Source organism: Bubalus kerabau, chromosome 11 (assembly GCF_029407905.1).
Source record: "Bubalus kerabau isolate K-KA32 ecotype Philippines breed swamp buffalo chromosome 11, PCC_UOA_SB_1v2, whole genome shotgun sequence".
In the NCBI taxonomy this organism is placed as follows: Eukaryota; Metazoa; Chordata; class Mammalia; order Artiodactyla; family Bovidae; genus Bubalus; species Bubalus kerabau.
Window position 1 is genome coordinate 33,713,898 of NC_073634.1, and position 26,419 is coordinate 33,740,316.

Sequence of the window (26,419 nt, forward strand, 5' to 3'; positions counted from 1 at the left end):
ATGTGTAATGGACCTGCACATTTCAGACCTATATTGTTCAGGGGTCCACTGTATGGCATGTGATTTACCATTTTAGCCATTTTTTAGGTGTTCAGTTCAGTGCCATTAAGTGTGTTACATGGTTGTGCAACCATCACTACTGTGCATCTCTCGAACTTTCTAATCATCCCCCAACTGAAATTCTGTACCCATTAGAAAATAACTTCCCATTACCCCCTCCATTCAGCTACTGGTAACTTCTATTCTACTTTCTGTGTCTATGAATTTGATTACTCTAGGTACCTTGTGAATGGTATCATACAATATTTGTGCTTTTGTGACAGGTTTATTTTACTTAGCACATTTTTAAGGTTCATTCATGTTGTAGCATATAAAGGAATTTCATTCCTTTTAAAGACTGAATCATATGATTTTTGACATCCTTTAAAACCAAGTATTTCTGGAATCTATTCCCTCTTCTCCATCTATTGCCTTAATTGTCTCTCACTTGGGATAATATAGTTCCTAACTAATTACTAGCCTTATAGTCTTTGCGTGTTCTTATTCCACTCTTCCCAATCCACCCATCCTAGAGGTTAAAAGATTCAGGGATGAGAAATGTTTGGGATTCCTTTTATATCCCTTAATAACCATGTGAGTTGGGCAAGTTTCTATATCCTCATTTGTAAATAAAGATAATCGTATCTACCATAGAATTGTGATGGTGGGAAGATTATGTGAGAAAATCAGTGTGAAGTGCTCAGCAGCATACTTCCTAGCACATGGTAAGAACTCAGTGCACATTTGCTATGATCTCTGCTCCTCTTGCCTACCATAGACTTACCCAGCATACAGCCCGCTTGCCATGTCACTGACTGCCCATCAAGCTACAGGATAAAATTTAAACTCCTTGTGAAAAAACATTAATAGAAACCTCGATTAAATACAGTTGGGAGACCTGCAGGGGGCACTCTTCACACCCAGTGCTGATGGCAGAGCCCAGCTAGAAGAAAGACCCTTCATGTTTCCTGACAACAACTTAACCAATGAAAAGCAGTGGGATCTTTGTTTACTGCAGCTTTCCCAACTTCTTCTTTCTATAAGCTCTCTTCCCTCGAGGGGACTTGCGCATAGCCTCCCATGGTTGCACACCCCACATCTCTGCTGATCCTGAGTAACCCTGTCTATGCTGAGAAATACCTGGTGGTCTCCTTCTCCTAGGCCGGCACTCAGTGTGGCGCACAAGGACCTCCATGCTTTCTGCGTTTCTTTCTTACTCTTCCTTCCTTTCGTACCTACTGCTTTATTGGGAACAACAAACCGCGAGCAATTAGCTATGTTGACTTTGTTGTTTCCTGCCTCTCTTTGGTTTTGCTGTCCTCTCAGCTTTGTGCCTGGATTTTTCTCCCACCATCCTTCCTTATGGTTAATTCCTACTTAGCCATTTATTACTTTCTCCAGAAATCTTATTTTAATACCTTTCTACCTAAGCACTCCCCTTTTATTATTAGCTTGGATGTATCTCTTCTGTATCATCATAGCCCCTTAAGCATGTATCTGTCATAATGTAGTGAAAAGATACGTTACAATGTCCTCTGTGCACGGAGAGGTATATTTTATTAATATCTGTGGACCCAACACCTGAGGGGGAAAGATATATATGCATATTAGAATATAAACTTTAAAAGGGAGGATCTGTGACTAGTTTATTTGGCTCAATAATTCTCAGCTCTGGCTAAATATTAGAATTATTGTGTGCAGGCATGCTAAGTTGCTTCAGTCATGTCTGGCTCTTTGTGACCCTCTGGACTGTAGTCTGCCAGGCTCCTCTGTAGCTGGGATTCTCAGGCAAGAATACTGCAGTGCGTCGCCATGCCCTCCTCCTGGGGATCTTCCTGACCCAGGGGTAGAACCCGCGTCTCTTACCTCTCCCGCGCTAGTGCCACTTGGGACACCCATTAGAACTATTGGGACATTAAAAAATTCCAAATCCATTTTGATATTCCTCTAAGATAAATCATCATACTGATAGTTATTTGAATTGATGATTTAGTTAATTGAGCACATATTTTTTAAGTCACTATATGATACTTCTAAATGAATATCTCTTAATCAGATTTTAAAACTCAGCAGCGGCCACAGGACTGGGAAAGGTCAGTTTTCATTCCACTCCCAAAGAAAGGCAATGCCAAAGAATGTTCAAACTGCCACACAATTGCACTCATCTCACACACTAGCAAAGTAATGCTCAAAATTTTCCAAGCCAGGCTTCAACAGTACATAAACCATGAACTTCCGGATGTTAAAGCTGGATGTAGAAAAGGCAGAGAAACCAGAGATCAAATTGCCAACCTCAAAAAAGCAAGAGAGTTCCAGAAAAACATCTACTTCTGCTATATTGAGTATGTCAAAGCCTTTGACAGTGTGGATCACAATAAACTGTGGAAAATTCTTCAAGAGATGGGAATACCAGACCACCTGACCTGCCTCCTGAGAAATCTGTATGCAGGTCAAGAAACAACAGTTACAACTGGACATGGAACAACAGATTGGTTCCAAATCGAGAAAGGAGTACGTCAAGGCTGTATATTGTCACCCTGCTTAATTAACTTATATGCAGAGTATGTCATGAGCAATGCTGGACTGGATGAAACACAAGCTGGAATCAAGATTGCCGGGAGAAATATCAATAACCTCAGATATGCAAATGACATGACCCTTATGGCAGAAAGTGAAGAAGAACTAAAGAGCCTCCTAATGAAAGTGAAAGAGAGTGCAAAAGTTGGCTTAAAGCTCAACATTCAGAAAACTAAGATCATGGCATCTGGTCCCATCACTTCATGGCAAATAGATGGGGAAACAGTGGAAACGGTGACAGACTTTACTTTTTGGGCTCCAAAATCACTGCAGGTGGTGACTGCAGCCATGAAATTGAAAGACACTTGCTCCTTGGAAGAAAAGTTATAACCAACCTAGATAGCATGTTAAAAAGCAGAGACATTTCTTTGCCAACAAAGTTGTGTCTAGTCAAAGCTATGGTTTTTCCAGTAGTCATGTATGGATGTGAGACTTGGACTATAAAGAAAGCTGAGCACTGAAGAATTGATGCTTTTGAACTGAACTGTGGTGTTGGAGAAGACTCTTGAGAGTCCCTTGTACAGCAAGGAGATCCAACCAGTCCATCCTAAAGGAAATCAGTCCTGACTATTCATTGGAAGGACTGATGCTGAAGCTCAGACTCCACACCTTGACCACGTGGTATGAAGAACTGACTCATTTGAAAAGACTCTGATGCTGGGAAAGATTGAAGGTGGGAAGAGAAGGGAGAGACAAAGGATGAGATGGTTGGATGGCATCACTGACTCAACGGACATGAGTTTGAGTAAACTCTGGGATTGGTGATGGACAGGGAGGCTTGGCATGCTGCACTCTATGGGGTTGCAAAGTTGGATACGACTCAGTGACTGAACTGACCTGATGTGATGTTTTTATTTCTTTGTAGGAAAAAGCCAATTTAATAAAATCTATTTTTTGTATTTGTCAAAATATGTTGAGATATATTTCACCCCAGGTAAGAGTAGAGTGGCATGGGATGATCTTGTACATAGCTAGGTAATAAATAATCATTGCCATTGCTTTATGGGAGATACTTGGTTCAATTTCTGTTAAGAATTAAAGAAGATGTACCCTGCCATTCATGATTATTGTTGTTCAATTGCTAAGTCGTGTCCGACTCTTTGTGACCCCATGTACTGCAGCATGCCAGGCTTCCCTGTCCTTTACTATCTCCCAAAGTTTGTTCAAACTCATGTCCATTGAGTCAGTGATGCCATCCAACCATCTCATCTTCTGTCATCACGTCCCCTTCTCCCGCCTTCAGTCTTTCCCAGCATCAGGGTTTTTCTAATGAGTTGGCTTTTCACATCAGGCAGCCAAAGTATTGGAGTTTGAGCTTCAGCATCAGTCCTTCCAAAGAATATTCAAGACTGATTTCCTTTAGGATGAATTGGTTGGCTCTCCTTGCTGTCCAAGGGGCTCTCAAGAGTCTTCTCCAACACCGCAGTTCAAAAGCATCAATTCTTTGGCTCTCAGCTTTCTTTATGGTCCAACTCTCACATTCATACATGACTACTGGAAAAACCATAGCTTTGACTAGACAGACCTTTGTTGGAAAAGTAATGTCTTTGCTTTTTAATATGCTGTCTAGGCGTTGGTTATAACTTTTCTTCCAAGGAGCAAGCGTCTTTTAATTTCATGGCTGCAGTTACCATCTACAGTGATTTTGGAGCCCATGAAAATAGTCTTCCACTGTTTCCACTGTTTCCCCATCTATTTGCCATGAAGTGATGGGATCAGATGCCATGATCTTAGTTTTCTGAATGTTGAGTTTTAAGCCAACTTTTTCACTCTCCTCTTTCACTTTCATCAAGAGGCTCTTTAGTTCCTCTTCGTTTTGGCTGTAAGGGTGGTGTCATCTGCATATCTGAGGTTATTGATATTTCTCCTGGCAGCCTTGTTTCCAGCTTGTGCTTCATCCAACCTGTTGTTCAGTGTAGAGTTTTTAAAATATATTCTGTATATGAACTCTGTATCAGATACATAATTTGCAAATATTTTCTCCTATTTTGTGGGTTTCTTCTTCACTTTGTTGATAGTATCCTTTGATACACAAAGGTTTTAATTTTGATGAAGTCTGTTTTATCTTTTTTTTTTCCTTTTTGCCTGTGCTTTTGGTATCATATCTAAGAAACCATTCCCAAATTCACTGTCATGAAGATCCTCCTCTATGATTTTTTTCTGAGTCTTGCAGTTTTAGGTCTCATGTTTTAGTTTTTAATCCATTTTGAGTTAATTTTTGTATATGGTGTAAGGTAAGGGTTCAGCTTCATCCCTTTGCATGTAGATATTTACTTTTCATAGCATTTGTTGAAAAGACTGTTGTTTCCTTGTTTAACAGTCTTGTTATTTTTATTGAAAATCATTTGACCATACATGTGAGAGTTTATTTCTGGGTTCCCTGTTTCACTGGTCTTATTTCTGTCTTTATGAAAATATACTGTTTTTGACTACTGTAGTTTTATATTATGCTTTGAAGTCAGTATATGTGGGACCTCCAGCTTATATTTTCTTTTTCAAGACTGTTTTTGTTATTCAACATCCTTTGAGGTTCCATGTGAATTTCAAGATGGATTATTCCATTCACACCAAAAATGTCATTTGGATTTTGATAGGGATTACACTGAATCTTAGATGCCTTTGCATGCATGCTAAGTCGCTTCAGTCATGTCCAACTCTGTGCAACCCCATAGACAGCAGCTCACGATGTTCCTCTGTCCATTGGATTCTCTAGGCAAGAACACTGAAGTGAGTTGCCATTTCCTTCTCCACTTAGATGCCTTGGGTAGTACCGATATCTTAATATTCAATATTAACTTCTAATCCATGAATGTGGAGTTTATTCCCATTTAGTGGTGTCATTTTTGACTTCTTTTCGCAGTGTTTTGTATTTTTTAGTGAACAAGTCTTTTCCTCCTTGGTTATGTTTATTCCTAAGCGTTCTATTTGATGGTATTGTAAATGGAATTGCTTGCTTTGTGTTCAGGTTGTATGTATATAAATGCAACTAATTTTCTTATTTTTTTTTCTGTACCTTTTGCTGAATTTGTTCTAACATTGTGTGTGTGTGTGTGTGTGTGTGTGTGTGTGAAACTTTTGGGGTTTTGTACATAATAAGATGTCATCTGCAAACAGAGCCGGTTTTACTTCTTCCTTTACAATTTGGATGCCTTTTATTTCTTTATCCTATTTGATTGCCCTAACTAGGTTATATTGAATAGAAGTAGCAAGAGTGGGCAGGGCACCTTGGATGAAAAGGAAAAGCTTTCTTTTCACCAGTGTATTAGCTGAGGTCTTCTCATAGTTTGCATTTATTCAGTTCAGTCAGTTCAGTCGCTCAGTCATGTCCGACTCTTTGCGACCCCATGAATCGCAGCACGCCAGGCCTCCCTGTCCATCACCAACTCCCAGAGTTCACTCAGACTCGCGTCCATCGAGTCAGTGATGCCATCCAGCCATCTCATCCTCTGTCGTCCCCTTCTCCTCCTGCCCCCAATCCCTCCCAGCATCAGAGTCTTTTCCAATGAGTCAACTCTTCGCATGAGGTGGCCCAAGTACTGGTGTTTCAGCTTTAGCATCATTCCTTCCAAAGAACACCCAGGACTGGTCTCCTTCAGAATGGACTGGTTGGATCTCCTTGCAGTCCATGGGACTCTCAAGAGTCTTCTCCAACATCACAGTTCAAAAGCATCAATTCTTCAGTGCTCAGCTTTCTTCGCAGTCTAACCCTCACATCCATACATGACCACTGGAAAAACCATAGCCTTGACTGACCTAGAGCCAGACATCCTGGAATGTGAAGTCAAGTGGGCCTTAGAAAGCATCACTATGAACAAAGCTAGTGGAGGTGATGGAATTCCAGTTGAGCTATTCCAAATCCTGAAAGATGATGCTGTGAAAGTGCTGCACTCAATATGCCAGCAAATTTGGAAAACTCAGCAGAGGCCACAGGACTGGAAAAGGTCAGTTTTCATTCCAATCCCAGGGAAAGGTAATGCCAAAGAATGCTCAAACTACCACACAATTGCACTCATCTCACATGCTAGTAAAGTAATGCTCAAAATTCTCCAAGCCAGGCTTCAGCAATACGTGAACTGTGAACTTCCTGATGTTCAAGCTGGTTTTAGAAAAGGCAGAGGAACCACAGATCAAATTGCCAACATCTGCTGGATCATGGAAAAAGCAAGAGAGTTCCAGAAAAACACCTATTTCTGCTTTATTGACTATGCCAAAGCCTTTGACTGTGTGGATCACAAAAAACTGGAAAATTCTTTAAGAGATGGGAATACCGGACCACCTGATCTGCCTCTTGAGAAATTTGTATGCAGGTCAGGAAGCAACAGTTAGAACTGGACATGGAACAACAGACTGGTTCCAAATAGGAAAAGGAATTCGTCAAGGCTGTATATTGTCACCCTGCTTATTTAACTTATATGCAGAGTACATCATGAGAAACGGTGGACTGGAAGAAGCACAAACTGGAATCAAGATTGCCGGGAGAAATATGAATAACCTCAGATATGCAGATGACACCACCCTTATGGCAGAAAGTGAAGAGGAACTCAAAAGCCTCTTGATGAAAGTGAAAGAGGAGAGTGCAAAAGTTGGCTTAAAGCTCAACATTCAGAAAATGAAGATCATGGCATCCGGTCCCACCACTTCATGGGAAATAGATGGGGAAACAGTGGAAACAGTGTCAGACTTAATTTTTCTGGACTCCAAAAATCACTGCAGATGGTGACTGCAGCCATGAAATTAAAAGACGCTTACTCCTTGGAAGGAAAATTATGACCAACCTAGATAGCATATTCAAAAGCAGAGACATTACTTTGCCAACAAAGGTCCGTGTAGTCAAGGCTATGGTTTTTCCAGTGGTCATGTGTGGATGTGAGCGTTGGACTGTGAAGAAAGCTGAGAGCTGAAGAAATGATGCTTTTGAACTGTGGTGTTGGAGAAGACTCTTGAGAGTCCCTTGGACTACAAGGAGATCAGTCCTGGGTGTTCTTTGGAAGGAATGATGCTAAAGCTGAAACTCCAGTACTTTGGCCACCTCATGCTAAGAGTTGACTCATTGGAAAAGACTCTGATGCTGGGAGGGATTGGGGGCAGGAGGCGAAGGGGACGACAGAGGATGAGATGGCTGGGTGGCATCACTGACTTGATGGACATGAGTCTCAGTGAACTCCGGGAGTTGGTGATGGACAGGGAGGCCTGGTGTGCTGCGATTCATGGGGTCACAAAGAGTTGGACACGACTGAGCGACTGAACTGATCTGATGTGATCTGACTAGACGGACCTTTGTTGGCAAAGTGATGTCTCTGCTTTTGAATATGCTATCTAGGTTGGTCATAAGTTTCCTTCCAAGAAGAAAGCGTCTTTTAATTTCATGGCTGCAGTCACCATCTGCAGTGATTTTGGAGCCCCAGAAAATAAAATCTGACACTGTTTCCCCATCTATTTCCCATGAAGTGATGGGACCAGATGCCATGATCTTAGTTTTCTGAATGTTGAGCTTTAAGCCAACTTTTTCACTCTGCTCTTTCACTTTCATTATGTTGAGGCAATTTCTTTCTATTCCTTGTGTGAATTCTTTTAAATCATGAAAAGGTGTTGAATTTTTCAAATGCTTTTTCTGCACTAATTTAGATGATTGTGTAGTTTTTTCCACCTCTTCATTCTGTTAATGTGTTAATATTAATTTTTCATGTTTTGAACCACCTTTGCATTTCAGGAATAAATCTGACTTGGCCATGGTGTATGATCCTTTTAATGTGCTATTGAATTTTGTTAGCATTTTGTTGAGAATTTTTTTTTTTTTTGGCTGTACTGTGCTACTTGTGGGATCTTAGTTCCCTGACTGGGGATTGAACCTAGCCCTTGCAGTGAGAACTCAAGAGTCCTAATCACTGGACCATTAGGAAATTCCCTTCTTGAGGATTTTTGAGGATTGAGGTTATAAAAGTAGAATTCTTTTTTTTTTTTTTCAGCTTTCTTTTTTTTTTTAAATTTTATTTTATTTTTAAACTTTAGTGAAGTCATCTGGTCCTGGGCATTTCTTTGTTGAGAGATTTTTGATGACTAAATTCAATCTCATAATTGGTTATAAGTCTGTGTATATTTTCTCTTTCTTCATGATTCAGTCTTGGCAGGTTATGTGTTTTTAGGAATTTGTTCATTTCATGTAGGATATCCAGCTTGTTGGCATGCAGTTAGTCATAGTATTCTCTTACAGTTCTTATTATTTCTGTAAAATAAGTAGTAAAATTTCATTACTTCTGATTTTAGTTTTCTTTATCAGTTGAGTCATATATTTATCAATTTTATTGATCTTTTTGAAGAAATAACTCCTGATTTTATTTTCTCTATTGTTTTCCTTTTCTTTATCTCTGCTTTACTTGGTATTATTTCCTTCCTTCTACTAGCTTTGGGCTTTATTATTTCTTCTTTTTCTAGTTTCTTAAAATTATTAATAATTTGAGATCTTTCTTCTTTTTTTAATGCAAACATTTACAGCTATCAGTTTCCCTCTGAGCACTGTTTTGCAGTATCGGATAGGTTTTGGTGTGTTGTGTTTTCATTTGTCTCAAGATATTTTTTATCTTTTGACAAAAGATTCTGATTCTTTTGATTTCCTCTTTGATCCATTGATTTTTTTTTTTAGACTGTTCTTTAACTTCTCTATCCTTCTGCTTTTATTTCTGGTTTCATTCCATTTGTGATCAAAAAAAGATACTTTGTATGATTTCAGTCTTTTTTGTGGCCTAACTTACCAGCCTATCCTGGAGAATTTTCTGTGTGAACTTGAGAAAAATGTGTGTCCTGCTGCTTTGCATATTTTGTTTATGTTTGTTAGGTGTAATTAGTCTGTCATGTTCAAGTTCTTTATTTCCTTATTGATATTCTGTCTTGTGGTTCTATTCATTATTGAAAGTGCAGTATTGAAATGTCCTACTATTATTGCAGAGCTATTTCTCCCTTTTTGTTGCATATATTTAGGAGCTCTGATGTTTGGTGCATATATGTTTATAATTGTTATATTTCCTTGATGAATTGATCCTTTTATCATAATATAATTTCTTTGTTTTTAACAGTGTTTGGCTTAAAGTCTATTTTGTCTGATATTAGCATAGTTTCCCCAACCCTTGTGGTTACTATTTGCATGGAATATCTTTTTCCATAGTTTTACTTTTGACCTGTGTGTGTCTTCCGTTTAAGTTGAGTCTCTTGTAGACAGCATATTGCTGGGTACTGTTTATCCATTCTGCCAAACTGTTACTTTTGATTAGGGAGTTTAATCTATTTACATTTAAAGTAATTACAGATAGGGGAGGAGTTATTCTTGCTATTTTGTTATTTTCTGTGTGTCTTTTAGCTTTTTTGACCTTCATTTCTTCCCTTATTATATTCTTTTGTGTGTAGTTGATTTTTTGTAATGACACATTTTGATTCCTTTCTCATTTCTTTTGTGTGTATTCCACGTTTTCTTTGTGATTAAAGTTGTTAACAGTCTATTTTGAACTGATATCAACTTTAATTTCATGTAAATACTCTGCTCCTTTTTATTATTTCCTTGTTTGCTATGAGCTTAATTTGGTCTTCTCATTTTAATTTCTTAAAGTGGAATTTTAGGTCAGCGATTTGAGACTTGTTTCTTTTCTTATATAATCATTTAATGCTATAAAATTCCCTCTACGCAGTGCTTTAGGTTCATCTCAAGTTTTACAATATCATGGTTTTGTTTGCATTCAGTTAAAATTATGTTTTAATTTTCCTTGTGACTTATTCTTTGACCCATGGGTATTTAGAAATGTGTTGTTTAATTTGTAAATATTTGAGGATTTTCCAGATCTTTATATTACTGATTTCTGGTATAATTCCTTTTGCTAAGTGAACATATACTTTGTATGTGTTATATTTGTCAAGGTTTGTTTTATGGTCCAGAATATGATACATCTCATGAACATTCTGTGTGCTCTTGAAAAGAATGTGCGTTTAGCTCTTTGGGAGTAGAGTTTTCTGTAAATGCCAGTTAGGTATGTTGGTTCATTGTGTTGTTCAGGTTTTCTACATTCTTACTGACTTTCAGTCTACTTTTTAAATTGATTACTATGGAGAGGAATGTTGAATTCTCCAGCTATAATTGTGGATTTGTCTGTTAATCTTTTCATTTCTGTCAGTTTCAATTTATATTTTCTTTTAGTGTTTGGCTTATTCTAGTTAGTACAGTCCTTTATATTTTTAATTTATCCATTAAACGTGATGTCACTTGTCCTTTCTACTTTGTTGAATTATTGTTTGAAATAAAACAGTTAAAACTTTAGAGGTATTATTTAATTTTAAATTAGTTTGTATAAAAGCTGAAACTTTTTTTTCTGGGCTTTCTTTTTTTAAAAAATTACTTATTTTAAATGAAACAAAGATGAATATTTTTAATAATAAAAGGTACAGTTCACCAAGAAGATAGACATCATAAACCACTAGAATATCAGAAGAAATATAAGGGAAAATAAAAAAATATATAATCATAGTAAGACATATGAACATTTCTCTGAGAATATTTTATCAAATGCAGAAAAAATAAGAATAAGAGCATCTTGAAATGATGTCATTTATAATTTAAATGTAATAGATTTATATTTAATTTATATTAATCATATCCTACACAAATATATTTAAAATTTTGTATCTCATAGGTTGTTATTAGATGTCCATAGGACATTTAGAAAAACTGGCAAAAAGAAAGTAGAATTCTTTTTTGTGTGACACATGTTATATGTATAAACATGTTAATTTTGAAATTATTTTCCATTATAGGTTATTATAAGATATTGACTATAGTTCCCTGTGCTATACAGTTAACCTTTGTTGCTTGTTGCATATCTTTTTAAAATTAGAAATGTATAAAAACTGATAAATATTACCTGAAAGCAGACAACTGATTTCTGTCTATGTATGACTGCGAGTTTATTTACAATTTAAATATAAATTTATCCCCATATTACATAGAAATGCTAACAATGTTCTAAAATTCAAAATTAGGGAACATCACCTGACTAGGGAGAAATATATTTTAAGAAGCCACTTACAAAATGCTTATGTAATTTTATATTTTGCTGATTCAGTGTTTTGTATACTTCCTTTGACTTACAAAACTTTATTGCATTACTTTCTATTTTTAGGATTCCAGTTCTCAGATGGATTTAAGCATTCGGGTAACTGATGGTGACGTTAATGAGATAATTCAAATAGGTGGAACTGGAGATACATCTTCCAATGATGAAATAGGAAATACAAGAGATGTAGATGAGAATGGATTGCTAGGGATTATTGATGCAGGAGACCTGAAGGTAACTGAAGAAGAAACTGGCAGAGTATCAAATGAAGATTCAAGTGTGAACAGTAGTGATAATGAAGACCCTGAGATAGACCTTTTGGAAGAAGTAAGGATTATTTTTGAGTTGAAAGTTTTAAAAATTTATAGCATTTGTGTTCTAATATACTTTGGAACCAAGAGGAATAACAGTTCAGATCAATGCTGTCTTTAGTCTTTAAAGTGAGACTTACTTGTATTTGTACTTGTATTTAAGCTTTTGACCTTAAGCTGCAATGTAAATCAGTATTAAGTATTTAGGAATCAGTTACTATATTTGTTAGTCTTAACTAGAGGTAGTGGGAGTTTGAAGGGATGAGAGTGAGGTTAAAGAAGGCAGCCAGGGTAGAAGCATAATGTTTTGCTCTAATCCTAATATATGCCATGAACTCTTTGTGGAATGTGATAATTAAGAAGCATAAATGTTATTAGCTATCGTTTATGGTGGCCTTACATATGTGCCAGGTACCATACTAAATCGTATTGCCTTTTGTTATTTAACATTCCACTGCCCTATGGCTCTTATTACTGTTCTCATTTTGCAAATGAGAAAACTGAGCTATGAGGAGTTTTAATAGCTTGCCAAATAGGTCAGTCTTGTGGTTGTTGAGTGGCCAAACTGGGAGTCAAACTCAGGCTGTTTGACTTTTAAGCATAGTACTATTCTTTGCACTTGGGAGAGACAGAATATGTCCCTCTATCTTTAAAAAATTCAGAGTATCATAAAATTCCTTAATGTGACTATCTTTCATCTTTAGGACCCTTTAAATTCTGGAGATGATGTTAGTGAGCAGGATGTGCCAGACCTGTTTGACATGGATAATGTGATTGTCTGTCAGTATGATAAGGTACTGTACTCACCTTTTAGACTTTGGATTGATTAATTGCATTTATAGGAGAAAGTAAGCAAAATGACAGGAAATACTACGATGAGTTTTTATTCAGTTAAATTAATCTCAAACAGATAGTTAATTCTATAAATTTGAGGGGTATTTTGGGTCTAACACTGTGCTGTGTGGTCTCAGTGATACCAAAAAAGTGACAGTCCTTGTCTTAAAGAGGGGACAATCTTATTGAAGCAAGATGTTTCTGTATGGAATAATAGAATGGCATACAATAAGATGGTAGGTAAATCAAAAGCTAAAATATGTGACAGATAAATCAAATACTAAAATACATGGCATGTAAATCAAATACCAAGATGAGTGGCATGTAAATCAAATGCTAAGATAAGTGGCACAGACAGTTAAGTCCTAGAAGTGGCTGGGAAATGCAAGAAATCATTTGTAGTTGGAGTTCTCCACAAATCCTTCCTGGGTGATGTGGGGCTTTTAAATAGGTCTTGAATGATTTGTAGGATGTAGATAAGTATGGAGAGTAGGCATTCAGGAGAGTAGAATAGCCTAATAAAAAGCAGAGAAATGAATGCATGTAGAATTATAAGGAACAGTGAAGAGACAACTCTGCCTTGAATAAAGTGTTTTCCTTTTGAATATTTTAGGAAATGAGGCTGGGTGGGGGACAGAGGTTGAAGCAGATTGGAAAACCCAAAATCCTGGTAGGGAAAATTCAAACTTGATTTGGTGGACATTAGCCCTCTAAGGATGATATTGAGAAAATTTCAATTGGGTTTAAAAACTGGCTTTGTTAATTTGGAAGTGGCAAATAGTAAGAAGAACAGGGATGGTACCTAAAGTAACAGAGCCCAGACTAAAGATGGAAGCATAGAACATAGAAGAATTAGAGATTATGTTGGAAGAATCACTGGACTTTCAATACTATGTTGAAGATAAGTGGTGAGAGTGGGAATCTTTGTCTTGTTCTAGATTTTAGCAGGAAGGCTTTCAGCTTTTCACTGTGGAGTATTATATTGGCTGTGGGTTTGTCATAAATAGCTTTCATTATATTGAGACATGTTCCCTCTATACCCCCTTTCATAAGGGTAATCATTTTTAATCATTAATGGGTGTTGAATTTTATCAGATGCTTTTTCTGTTGAAAGGATCACATGGTTTTTGTCCTTTCTTTTGTTAATGTGGTATATCGTATTGATTGGTGTGTATTAAACCATCCTTGTACACCTGGGGTGAATCCAGATTGGTTGTGGTGTGTGAACTTTTTTTACGTGTTATTGGATTTTGTTTGAGAGAGAAGCAAATCAAAGCTACGGTGAGGTACCACCTCACACCAATCAGAATGACCATCATTAAAAAATCTACAAATAACAATTGCTGGAGGGGGTGTGGAGAAAAGGGAAACCCTCCTACACTGTTGGTGGGAATGTAAATTGGTATAGCCACTATGGAAAACAGTATGGCGGTTCCTCAAAAAACTAAAATTAGAGTTGCCATATGATTCAGCAGTCCCACTCTTGGGCACTTATCTGGACAAAACTGTAATTCGAAAAGATACCTGCACCCCAATGTTTATAGAAGCACTGTTTACAATCCAATAGCCCAGCACATGGAAACAATCTAAATGTGTACCTACAAAGGAATGGATAAAGACGATTTGGTACATATACACAATGGAATATTACTCAGCCACAAAAAGGAATGAAATAATGCCATTTGCAGCAGCATGGATGGACCTAGAGATTGTCATACTGAGTGAAGTAAATCAGACAGAGAAAGAAATACCATATAATACCACTTATGTATGGAATCTAAAATACAACACAAATCAACATATCTATGAAATGAAAACAGACTCACAGATGTAGAGAACAGACTTGTTGCCAAAGAGTGGGGGTAGCGGAGGGAAGGATTGAAGTTTGGGATTAACAGAGATAGAATATTATACATAGGATGGATAAATGACAAGGTCCTGTTGTACAGCACAGGGAACTGTATTCAATAACTTGTGACAAACTATAATGGAAAAGAATATGAAAAAGAATATATATGTGTGTGTGTGTATAAACTGAGTCACTTTGCTGTACAGAAGAAATTAGCACAACACTGTAAATGAGCTATACTTCAGTAAAATTAAGAAAAAAAAAGAATCATTGGGATCTAGTAATTAGCTGGATATGAGAGAGTGATTGACAAGGGAGAGCTAAAGATGCCCTATACACTTTACCTATTTAAAGTGTACAATTCAGTGATTTTTAGTATATTTATGGATATGTGTAACCATTGTTATTGTTCAGTTGCTCAGTCGTGTCCGACTCTTTGTGACCCCATGGACTGCAGCACATCAGGCTTCCCGGTCCTTCACTGTATCCCGGAGTTTGCTAAAACCCATGTCCATTGAGTTGATGATGCCATCCAACCTTCTCATCCTCTGTCACCCCCTTCTTCTGCCTTCAATCTTTCCCAGCATCAGGGTCTTTTTCAGTGAGTCAGCTCTTCGCATCAGGTGGTCAAAATATTGGAGCTTCAGCATCAGTCCTTCCAATGAATATTCAGGACTGATTTCCTTTAGGATTGACTGCTTTGATATCCTTGCTGTCCAAGGGACTCTCAAGAGTTTTCTCTAGCACCACAGTCTGAAACTGTTAGCACAGTCAATTTTAGAAAATTTTCATCACCTGAGAAAGAAAGCCTATTGCCTTTAGTTCTCACTCCCATACTGCTCCATTTCCTCCCATCCTCAGTAGTAAGGCACTGCTAATGTACTTTCTGTCGCTGTAGATTTCCCTATTCTGGAGTTTTATATGAAAAGAATTTATAATAGGTGGTATTTTATAACCGATTTCCTCTGCCACACACAGTGTTTCAAGATTCATCCATATCATGGCTTGTAACAGTTCTTCATTCCTTTTTACTGATGTATATTAGTTCTTTGAATGGATATACCACAATTTGCTTATCCGTTCATCTGCTGAGTGACATTTGAGTTTTTTCTAATTTTTGGCTATTATGAAGAATTTTGCTATAAATATTCAAGTTTTTTTTTTGCGAATATATATTTTTGTTTCTCTTGGTATATACCTAGCAGTGGAATTCCTGGGTCATACAGTAATAATTTAACGCACTATCAGACTATTTTCCAAGATGGCTGTACTGTTTTTTCATTCCTGTTAGTAGTGTATGAGGATTTAGATTGCTTCACATTCTCACTAACACTTGTTATCTGACTTTTTGATTCTAGCCATCCTAGTGAGTATAAAGTGGTATCTGGTGGTTTTGAGTTGCATTTCCCTGATGACTAATACATATTTATACCTTTCACTTTTTTCAGTAACAATTTCAATATACTCAGGAAAACAGAAGATGATATTTTGAATTGCTGTAAAAATAAATCCTTTTCTCTAAAAATAGGTTCTTCTCTCCTATAACATTTTATATATATAGAAAGTGGGAATTTATATGCTAGTAAACATAAACATAAGAAGGAAGAGGTAATAGAAAAGGAACTGGTCTTGGTTTGAAACTGTTTAGATTCTTATTCTTATAAATAGTGTATTGCATTCTATAAACAGTGTGTTGCATTATATAAGGCATTAGATTATATTTGCATTCCACAGAGTCACAAATAGTTTTCTAGACCATTATGGATCAGATCAGATCAGTCGTTCAGTCGTGTCCGACTCTTTGCGACCCCATGAATTGCAGCACGCCAGACCTCCCTGTCCATCACCAACTCCCAGAGTTCACTCAGACTCACGTCCATTGAGTCAGTGATGCCATCCAGCCATCTCATCCTCTGTCGTCCCCTTCTCCTCCTGCCCCCAATCCCTCCCAGCATAAGAGTCTTTTCCAATGAGTCAACTCTTCGCATGAGGTGGCCCAAGTACTGGAGTTTCAGCTTTAGCATCATTCCTTCCAAAGAAATCCCAGGGCTGATCTCCTTCAGAATGGACTGGTTGGATCTCCTTGCAGTCCAAGGGACTCTTAAGAGTCTTCTCCAACACCACAGTTCAAAAGCATCAATTCTTCGGCACTCAGCCTTCTTCACAGTCCAACTCTCACATCCATACATGACCACAGGAAAAACCATAGCCTTGACAAAATGAACCTTTGTTGGCAAAGAAATGTCTCTGCTTTTGAATATGCTATCTAGGTTGGTCATAACTTTCCTTCCAAGGAGTAAGCGTCTTTTAATCTCATGGCTGCAGTCACCATCTGCAGTGATTTTGGAGCCCAGAAAAATTAAGTCTGACACTGTTTCCACTGTTTCCCCATCTATTTCCCATGAAGTGATGGGACCAGATGCCATGATCTTCGTTTTCTGAATGTTGAGCTTTAAGCCAACTTTTGCACTCTCCTCTTTCACTTTCATCAAGAGGCTTTTGAGTTCCTCTTCACTTTCTGCCATAAGGGTGGTGTCATCTGCATATCTGAGGTTATTCATATTTCTCCCGGCAATCTTGATTCCAGTTTGTGCTTCTTCCAGTCCACCGTTTCTCATGATGTACTCTGCATATAAGTTAAATAAGCAGGGTGACAATATACAGCCTTGACGAATTCCTTTTCCTATTTGGAACCAGTCTGTTGTTCCATGTCCAGTTCTAACTGTTGCTTCCTGACCTGCATACAAATTTCTCAAGAGGCAGATCAGGTGGTCCGGTATTCCCATCTCTTAAAGAATTTTCCAGTTTTTTGTGATCCACACAGTCAAAGGCTTTGGCATAGTCAATAAAGCAGAAATAGGTGTTTTTCTGGAACTCTCTTGCTTTTTCCATGATCCAGCAGATGTTGGCAATTTGATCTGTGGTTCCTCTGCCTTTTCTAAAACCAGCTTGAACATCAGGAAGTTCACAGTTCACGTATTGCTGAAGCCTGGCTTGGAGAATTTTGAGCATTACTTTACTAGCATGTGAGATGAGTGCAATTGTGTGGTAGTTTGAGCATTCTTTGGCATTACCTTTCCCTGGGATTGGAATGAAAACTGACCTTTTCCAGTCCTGTGGCCACTGCTGAGTTTTCCAAGTTTGCTGGCATATTGAGTGCAGCACTTTCACAGCATCATCTTTCAGGATTTGGAAAAGCTCAACTGGAATTCCATCACCTCCACTAATACAGTATCCTTAGTGGTACTGCACTGTGGAAAATAGCTTGCAGTTAATTAACACAGTGCTTTATATTTTTCAAAGTATTTTTAAAAAGCATTTATTTGTCTGTTTGAGGCTTTAGTTGTGGCTTGCAGGATTTCTCTGCATCATGTGAGATCGTTTGTTGCAGTGTATGGACTCAGTAATTGTGGTACCGGGTGAGTTGCTCTGTGGCAGGTGTAATCTTAGTTTCCCGACCAAGGATTGAACCCATGTCCCGTGCACTGCAAGGCAGATTCTTTTTTTTTTTTTTTTTTGCAAGGCAGATTCTTAACCACTAGACCACTAGGGAAGTCCCCAAAGTATTTTCTTATACATTGTCTTTTGCCAACAACCTGTGAGGTAGATAGAAAGAGTGGTGTTTGATATTAGTGTTACCAGGTGGCACAGTAGTGAAGAATGTTCCTGCCAATGCAGAAGATGCAGGTTTGATCTCTGGGTCAGGAAGATCCCCTGGAGTAGGAAATTGCAACTCGGTCCAGTATTCTTTCCTGAAGAATTCCACGGACAGAGGAGCCTGGCAGGCTACACAGTCCATGGAGTTGCAGAGTCGGACACGACTGAGGATGTAGCATGCTAATAAATCTAGTTGTCTGAGGGCAATCTAACTAGTGAATATTTTAAGAACAATACAAAACCAGGACATTGGGGGAACTACTGAAAAGTTTTTGAAAAGGAAGTGAGAAAGTTGGAAGATAGCTAGCAAAGAGAATATATCTGCAATCAAAGTGGGATTATAAAGTAATTAGCCTCCAATTAAAGTAAATAAATTTAAATTAAAAAAAAAACAAGGTGGGATGGGAGGAACCATTGTTTTAGTGAATTTTTATGAAAGAATAACTTTCAAGTTCTGGTTACTAGTTGTCTTATTTGAAGAAGTATTGAATGTAACCAAATTCAAGTAAATTGAAAAACTTCAGTAATAGTCTTGTAAGAGCTTTACTGCTTAGTGTGTTTTGAAGGCCAGTAGTATCAGTTCCCCTGGGAGAGTGTTAAAAATAAGGAATTTTGAGTCTTATCCTAGAGTACTGGATCAAAAGTGCATTTTAACAAGACTCCCAGGTGATTTTCATGCTCATTAAACTTTGAGAAGAGCTGGGTTTTTTGTTTGCTTTTCAGTATATTTTATCTGACTTTGATTATCATATGAGATTTAACTTTAAAATTTATAAGCTAACAGTCAAGGGAAAAACTTTGAGATTAAGATGTGCAGTGAAAAAGGGTTAAATGAAGGTCACTGATAAACATGCGGAATGAAAGTTATGGACATACTATTTCAGAGGCAGAGAGAATGTATATGATTAATATAAAGATTAAAATAATAAAGATATTATAGGGAAGATTAATTGTGAAATGAAACATTTTATTATAGTTAGGAGTGTTCTGTGTTATAAATAGGATACTATTTATAGTGGAATGTGAAACTATTTAAATATGTTCCATTTTCATTTAACAGTTTAGCTGACTTTGTCCCTTAGATGCTAGTATTACCAGGTAATTACTAGTGTGTAGCACAGTATCTCTCTCTCTCTCTTTTGTTTTTTGAATAGATATTGCATACACATTGTTAAAATACCTAAATACTATAAAAGGTGTACCATAAGGACTCTGGTACCCAGTCCTTCCCATCTGCTCTTCCTACCAGTAGCTCCCTGTCACTGCCTTCAGTGCAAAGAAGTAACCAGTTACATTAATTTCTTTATATATTTAGTCTCTTTATTCAAGTAGAGCCTAAAGGGGTAGCATAGACAACACTATATTTTGCAACTTGTCTTTTAAGAGATTAGCAATATATCTTAGAAATCTTTGTCTGGATATTTTTATAACTGTGTAATATTCCATTGTGGAATTATTAAAATTTCTTTAACTCTTCTCTTATTTGAGCTATTTTTCAGTTGTTTGCTATTGAATGACCATGTACATAAAATAAACATTTCATATGTGGGCAGTTTTATCTATTAAATAAATATCTATAAGTGGAATTACTGGGTTAAAGGGCAAATATATTTGGTTAGATATTGCCAGAATGCTCTCCTGGAGGTTATTCCAGGATATATGCCTATTACAGTGTTTGAGAGTCCTCCTTTTTCTACAGCTTTGCCAATGGAGTGTAATGAGACATTTGGATCTTTGTTATTATGAAAGGTGAAAAATGATACTTTGCTGACATTAACTTTTTGTGTGTTATGAACCATTTATATTTAATTTTATGTGAACTGCTTGTTCATAACTTTTGTCTGTTTTATTTGTATTTATTTCTAATTGGAGGATAATTGCTTTACAATGTTGTGTTGGTTTCTGTGTACAACAACGTGAATCAGCCATAAGTATACATGTATACCCTCTCTCTTGAGCCTCCCTTTCACCCTTTTAGGTTGTCATAAAGCAAGGAGCTGACCTCCCTGTGTTATACAGCAAATTCCCATTAGGTATCTAATTTACATATGGTAATGTGTATATTTCAATGCTACTCTCTCAATTCGTCCCACCCTCTATGTTTTAAAAAATTGAATTATTAGTCAGTTTATTGATTCCTAAGAGTTCTGTATTATTTTAGGAGAGATTAGCTCTTGGTTAGTGCAAAAATAGTTGTTCCTCAGTTATTTGCTTTCAATGCTTTTTCTTCCTTTCAAGCAGATGTTGAACTTGTCAACCTTTATTTTATGGCTTCTGAATTTTGAGTCATGAATAGAAAGTTCTTTTTTACCTCAGGATTTTAAAGGGATTCACCCATGTTTTCCTCTAGTATTTCTTTGGTTTCTTTTAAAAAATGTAAGTCTTGATTGATGGAGCCATTTTTCTTGGTGTGACAGGTGATTTCAAATTTTTTCCCAGATGGCTACCCAGTTTTCTTAATATTGCTTATTGATAAGTCTATTTTGTCTCCACTTAAAAGAGAATGATTTCTTTATATCTACTGAAGTTCAGTATTTTGAATTTACTCCTTGATTTTCTGTTTTGTCTCATTGGGTTGTCCATTAACCTCTGCTACATTGCTTTAATTGTTTTGAGGTTTTTAATATCTTTATTTTTTAAAATTTATTTATTTTAATTGGAGGCTAATTACTTTACAATATTGTGGTGGTTTTTGCCATACATTGACATGAATCAGCCATGGGTGTACACGTGTTCCCCATCCTGAATCCCCCTCCCACCTCCATCCCCATCCCATCCCTCAGGGTCATCCCAGTGCACCATCCCTGAGCACCCTGTCTCATGCATCAAACCTGGACTGGCGATCTGTTTCACATATGATAATATACATGTTTCAATGCCATTCTCTCAGATCATCCCACCCTTGCCTTCTCCCACAGAGTCCAAAAGTCTGTTCTTTACATCTGTGTCTCTTTTGCTGTCTTGCATATAGGATCATCGTTACCATCTTTCTAAATTCCATATATATGCATTAGTATACTGTATTGGTATTTTTCTTTCTGACTTACTTCACTCTGTATAATAGGCTCCAGTTTCATTCACCTCATTAGAACTGATTCAAATGTATTCTTTTTAATGGCTGAGTAATATTCAATTGTGTATATGTACCACAGCTTTAATATCTTGTAAGGCTGGTATTTCTTCATATTCTTTTCCAGAGTTTTCTTGGACATTCTTATTTATTTCTCTGTATTGACTTAAGAATCAGCTTCTTTGGTTAAAAAAAAAAAAAAACCTGTTGATATTTTCCCTGAGATCACATTAATAGAATTTGGTATTTTAGTAATATTGAGGAGGAGTGGGTTGCAGTTTTGGATGTGATGTCCAGGGGAGGCTTTACTGACAATGTGATAGGGTAAAGATCGAAAGAATGTAAGAGAATGAGCCATGAGGATATTTGGATATAATCATTTCAGACAGAGGGAACAATAAATACATAAGTCCTGAGGTAGAAGAATACCTGTGTGTTCAGGGAACAGTGAGGAGACCAGAGCATTAAGTGAGGGGAAGAACATTAAGTGAGAGGAATGACCTTTTAGGCCATTTTAAGGACTTTATTTTTGAATGAGAAATCATTGGAGAGTTTGAGCATAGAAATGATATCTGATTTATGTTTTTAACAGGGCAACTCTGGCTACCATGTTTAGAGTAGACTTAGTGGGGGACAAGGGTGAAAATAGGGAAACGTGTCATGGAACATATCAGTCCAGGTGAGAGGGGATGGTAGCTGAAACAAGAGTAATAGTCACGGAGGTGGTGTAAATGGTTGGAATATGAATATGGCTTGCAGGTATATGAGGTGTGAGTAAAGATTATGTCCAGAGTAATAGACATGGACGTGGTGGAAATGGTTGGAATATGAATATGGCTTGCAGGTATATGAGGTGTGAGTAAAGATTATGTCCAAGATTTCTTGTCTGAATGAGTGGCCATTCCCCACTGAGATGGGGAAGACTGTGAAGTTCAGGGGAGAATGTATATCAGTGTCCTTGTTTTAAACTTGCTTGAGATGTTTATTGGACATTCAGGAAGATGTGTTGAAGCAGTTGAATGAGAATCAGAGTTTTAAGGGAGATGTATGAGCTGGGGTTATAAATTGTGGGAGTCATAGTTGATATTTAAAACCATGAGATTAGATAAGATCACCAAGAGAGTGATATAAACAGGAAGAAGAGTCCTGGTACACTCTAAAAGTGAGGCGAGGGAGAGAGACGGAGAAATCAGTATAGAAAACAAAGGAATGGTCAAAGAAATGAAATAGAAAGAAGTGGAAAACCAGGAATGTTCTGTAAGCCAAATGAGGAAAATATTTCAAAAAGGAGAGTGTATTTAATGGTGCCAGTAGTCGAGTATTTGTAAAATTTATTACTAACTATGCTATGTCTTTTTTTGCTACAGGAAACAGGCTGTTTATAACTGTTGCTTGTATATGTGAAAACTATGAATTTCTATATATTAATTTTGTACCAATACTGAATTCTTGTTTAGTCATTTTTAATTGATTATCTTAGATTTTTCAGATATCCAGTCATTGTGTCTGCAAATTTATTTCATCTTTTTCAGTTTTCATATCTCTTCAGTTCAGTTCAGTCGCTCAGTCGTGTCCAACTCTTTGCGACCCCATGAATCTCAGCACACCAGGCCTCCCTGTCCATCACCAACTCCCAGAGTTCACCCAAACTCACGTCCATCGAGTCAGTGATGCCATCCAGCCATCTCATCCTCTGCCGTCCCCTTCTCCTCCTGCCCCCAATCCCTCTAATTATGTTGTCTAGTACCAATTGTACTCTCCTTTTGTCTACTATATTGGCTAGTACCTCTACAGTGAAAAGTTAGATAATAGTTTTCTTGTCTATGTTCTGACTTGAGTGGGAATATTTTTAGGATTTTCCTCACTAAGCACTAAGTCACAGCTTTTGGGTTGAGGTAGGGGAGAGAGAGAGAGAGAGTGTGTGTGTGTGTGTGTGTATTCTTAGGACATAGTGTTTCTTAAAATGCTTGAGTTTTATCAAAAGCTTTTTCAGCATCATTGGGGATGATTATATTATTTGTCTCCTTAGGTCTAGTAATACAGTTTTTATACTAATGAGTTCCTAATGTTGAACCATGGTTGCATTTCTAGAATAAATATAGAAAATAATTAATAAATGTAGTCACTTGATAAAGGTAATGGTAAGAGTTGTTGCTGCTTCTGCTATTTTTCTTTTCCTGATATTGGTCAGATTTTATCATTTCTGTTAAGGATTCTGTTGTCATGGTTGTGTTCCCTGAGACCAAAGATAAGTGCACATGAAAATTAGAAAATCAAAACCCAGAGAAGAAATTTTCCATCGTTAGGACATTTCCCCCCTCCCCACACAAATGGAGGACTTATCCTTTGTATTTTCTTGTGCCTCCCCAAATGCATCTGTATACTAGACACAGGGTTTTCTTCCTCAGTTTGACTATTTGCAGTCAACAACTAGGTTTAATTTTTACTCTTGATTTCAGAGCATGTATTTCTAAGCTTTTTAAATAGTCACTTGTGATTTACCCAGAAGTAACAATAATTGTATGATTTCTTACCTATTAAGACGGTAAAATTTTCTAGTTTTTATCTTGTATCAGCCTGGTTTACTGAATCTAAAGAATAGCCAGTAGAATCTGATAGATTATAAGCTATATTTTCTGACCTTGCTCAGTGTGTTCTTTAGGACTATTGACTTTCTTCTTCAAAATGAAACACAACTATTTTTATCATTCTTGATATTAACTGCATCCTCTCTATTCCTTTGCAGATGTAGTGACCTCTGCTGTTCTTGAGCAATCCAGGCATGGCCCTCTCAGGACTTCTGTTCTCTTTGCCTATAATGCTCTCTGGTCAACATATTCTTTTTCTGTCTTTGCTCATATTTTGCCTCAAGCTCCCACTGATGCTTCTACTTAAAATTGTAACCCCATCTCTGTGTTCGTGATACTCTTTTTTCCTGATCTATTTTTCATAACACTTCCCAGGTGGTGCTAGTGGTAAAGAACCTGCTTGTCAATGCAGGAGACATAAGAGACATGGGTTCGATCCCTGGTCGGGAAGATCCCCAGGAGGAGGGCATGGCAACCCACTCCAATATTCTTGCCTGGAGAATCCCATGGACAGAGGGACCTGGCAGGCTACAGCCCATAGGGTTACAGAGAGTCAGATGCGACTGAAGCAACTTAGCTTGCATGCACACCACTTTTTATTAGTCTGTGGAGTTTATGGTTTTATTGGCTTTGTTTTTCCCATCCTTAGTAAAATGTAAACTCTTCAAAGACAGTAATTTTTTTCCTGTTCTAAAAAAAAATTATATATTTTCCTTTTTAAAAAACTAATAAATCTCTAGTGCTTAAAGCAATACCTGATACATAGGAACTCAGCAAATATTTGCTGAATTAATGAATAAACTATCCTAAAGAGATTTGGAAAACTCAGCAGTGGCCACAGGACTGAAAAAGGTCAGTTTTCATTCCAATCCCAAAGAAAGGCAATGCCAAAGAATGCTCAAACTACCGCACAATTGCACTCATCTCACACACTAGTAAAGTAATGCTCAAAATTCTCCAAGCCAGGCTTCAGCAATATGTGAACCGTGAACTTCCAGATGTTCAAGCTGGTTTTAGAAAAAGCAGAGAAACCAGAGATCAAATTGCCAACATCTGCTGGATCATGGAAAAAGCAAGAGAGTTCCAGAAAAACATCTATTTCTGCTTTATTGACTATGCCAAAGCCTTTGACTGTGTGGATCACAATAAACTGTGGAAAATTCTTCAAGAGATGGGAATACCAGACCACCTGACCTGCCTCTTGAGAAACCTGTATGCAGGTCAGGAAGCAACAGTTCGAACTGGACATGGAACAACAGACTGGTTCCAAATAGGAAAAGAAGTATGTCAAGGCTATATATTGTCACCCTGCTTATTTAACTTCTATGCAGAGTACGTCATGAGAAACGCTGGGCTGGAGGAAGCACAAGCTGGAATCAAGATTACTGGGAGAAATATGAATAACCTCAGATATGCAGATGACACCACCCTTATGGCAGAAAGTGAAGAGGAACTAAAAAGCCTCTTGATGAAAGTGAAAGAGGAGAGTGCAAAAGTTGGCTTAAAGCTCAGCATTCAGAAAACGAAGATCATGGCATCTGGTCCCATCACTTCGTGGGAAATAGATGGGGAAACAGTGTCAGACTTAATTTTTCTGGGCTCCAAAATCACTGCAGATGGTGACTGCAGCCATGAGATTAAAAGACGCTTACTCCTTGGAAGGAAAGTTATGACCAACCTAGATAGCATATTCAAAAGCAGAGACATTACTTTGCCAACAAAGGTCCGTCTAGTCAAGGCTATGGTTTTTCCTGTGGTCATGTATGGATGTGAGAATTGGACTGTGAAGAAAGCTGAGCACCGAAGAACTGATGCTTTTGAACTGTGGTATTGGAGAAGACTCTTGAGAGTCCCTTGGACTTCAAGGAGATCCAACCAGTCCATTCTGAAGGAGATCAGTCCTGGGTGTTCTTTGGAAGGACTGATGCTAAAGCTGAAACTCCAGTACTTGGGCCACCTCATGCGAAGAGTTGACTCATTGGAAAAGACTGTGATGCTGGGAGGAATTGGGGGCAGGAGGAGAACAGGACGACAGAGGATGAGATGGCTGGATGGCATCAGCGACTTGATGGACATGAGTTTGGGTGAACTCCAGGAGTTGGTGATAGACAGGGAGGCCTGGAGTGCTGCGATTCAAGGGGTTGCAAAGAATTGGACATGACTGAGCAACTGAACTGAACTGAAAGAGATTTTATTTATAAAGAACTCCCTGGTGGTCCAAAACTTAAGAATTTTCCTTCCAATGCAGGGGATATGGGTTCTATCCCTGGTCAGGGAGCTAAGATCCCATATGCTGTGGAGCAGCTAAGCCCACACATCACAACTAGAGAGCCCACATGCCACAACTGTTGAAACCCACATGCTCTGGAGCCTGCACACCACAACTGCTAAGCCTGTGAGCC

At 37.6% G+C, this 26,419-nt stretch overlaps 1 protein-coding gene across 6 annotated transcripts in view; it reads left to right on the forward strand.

Moving 5' to 3' along the window:
• Positions 1–26,419, forward strand: part of GTF2A1L (general transcription factor IIA subunit 1 like) — a 168,394-nt gene that overhangs the window by 23,288 nt on the left and 118,687 nt on the right. For 3 of the 6 annotated variants that reach the window (XM_055540054.1, XM_055540050.1, XM_055540051.1), the window contains exons 7-8: positions 11,775–12,035; positions 12,724–12,813. The exons of 1 other annotated variant lie outside the window; for it this stretch is intronic. In XM_055540054.1, coding sequence (XP_055396029.1) covers positions 11,775–12,035; positions 12,724–12,813 — 351 coding nt within the window. Of the gene's footprint in view, positions 1–11,774; positions 12,036–12,723; positions 12,814–22,961; positions 23,575–26,265; positions 26,399–26,419 lie in introns of those variants that run through there. 2 more of the 6 variants (XM_055540053.1, XM_055540052.1) reach the window with 2 other exon arrangements.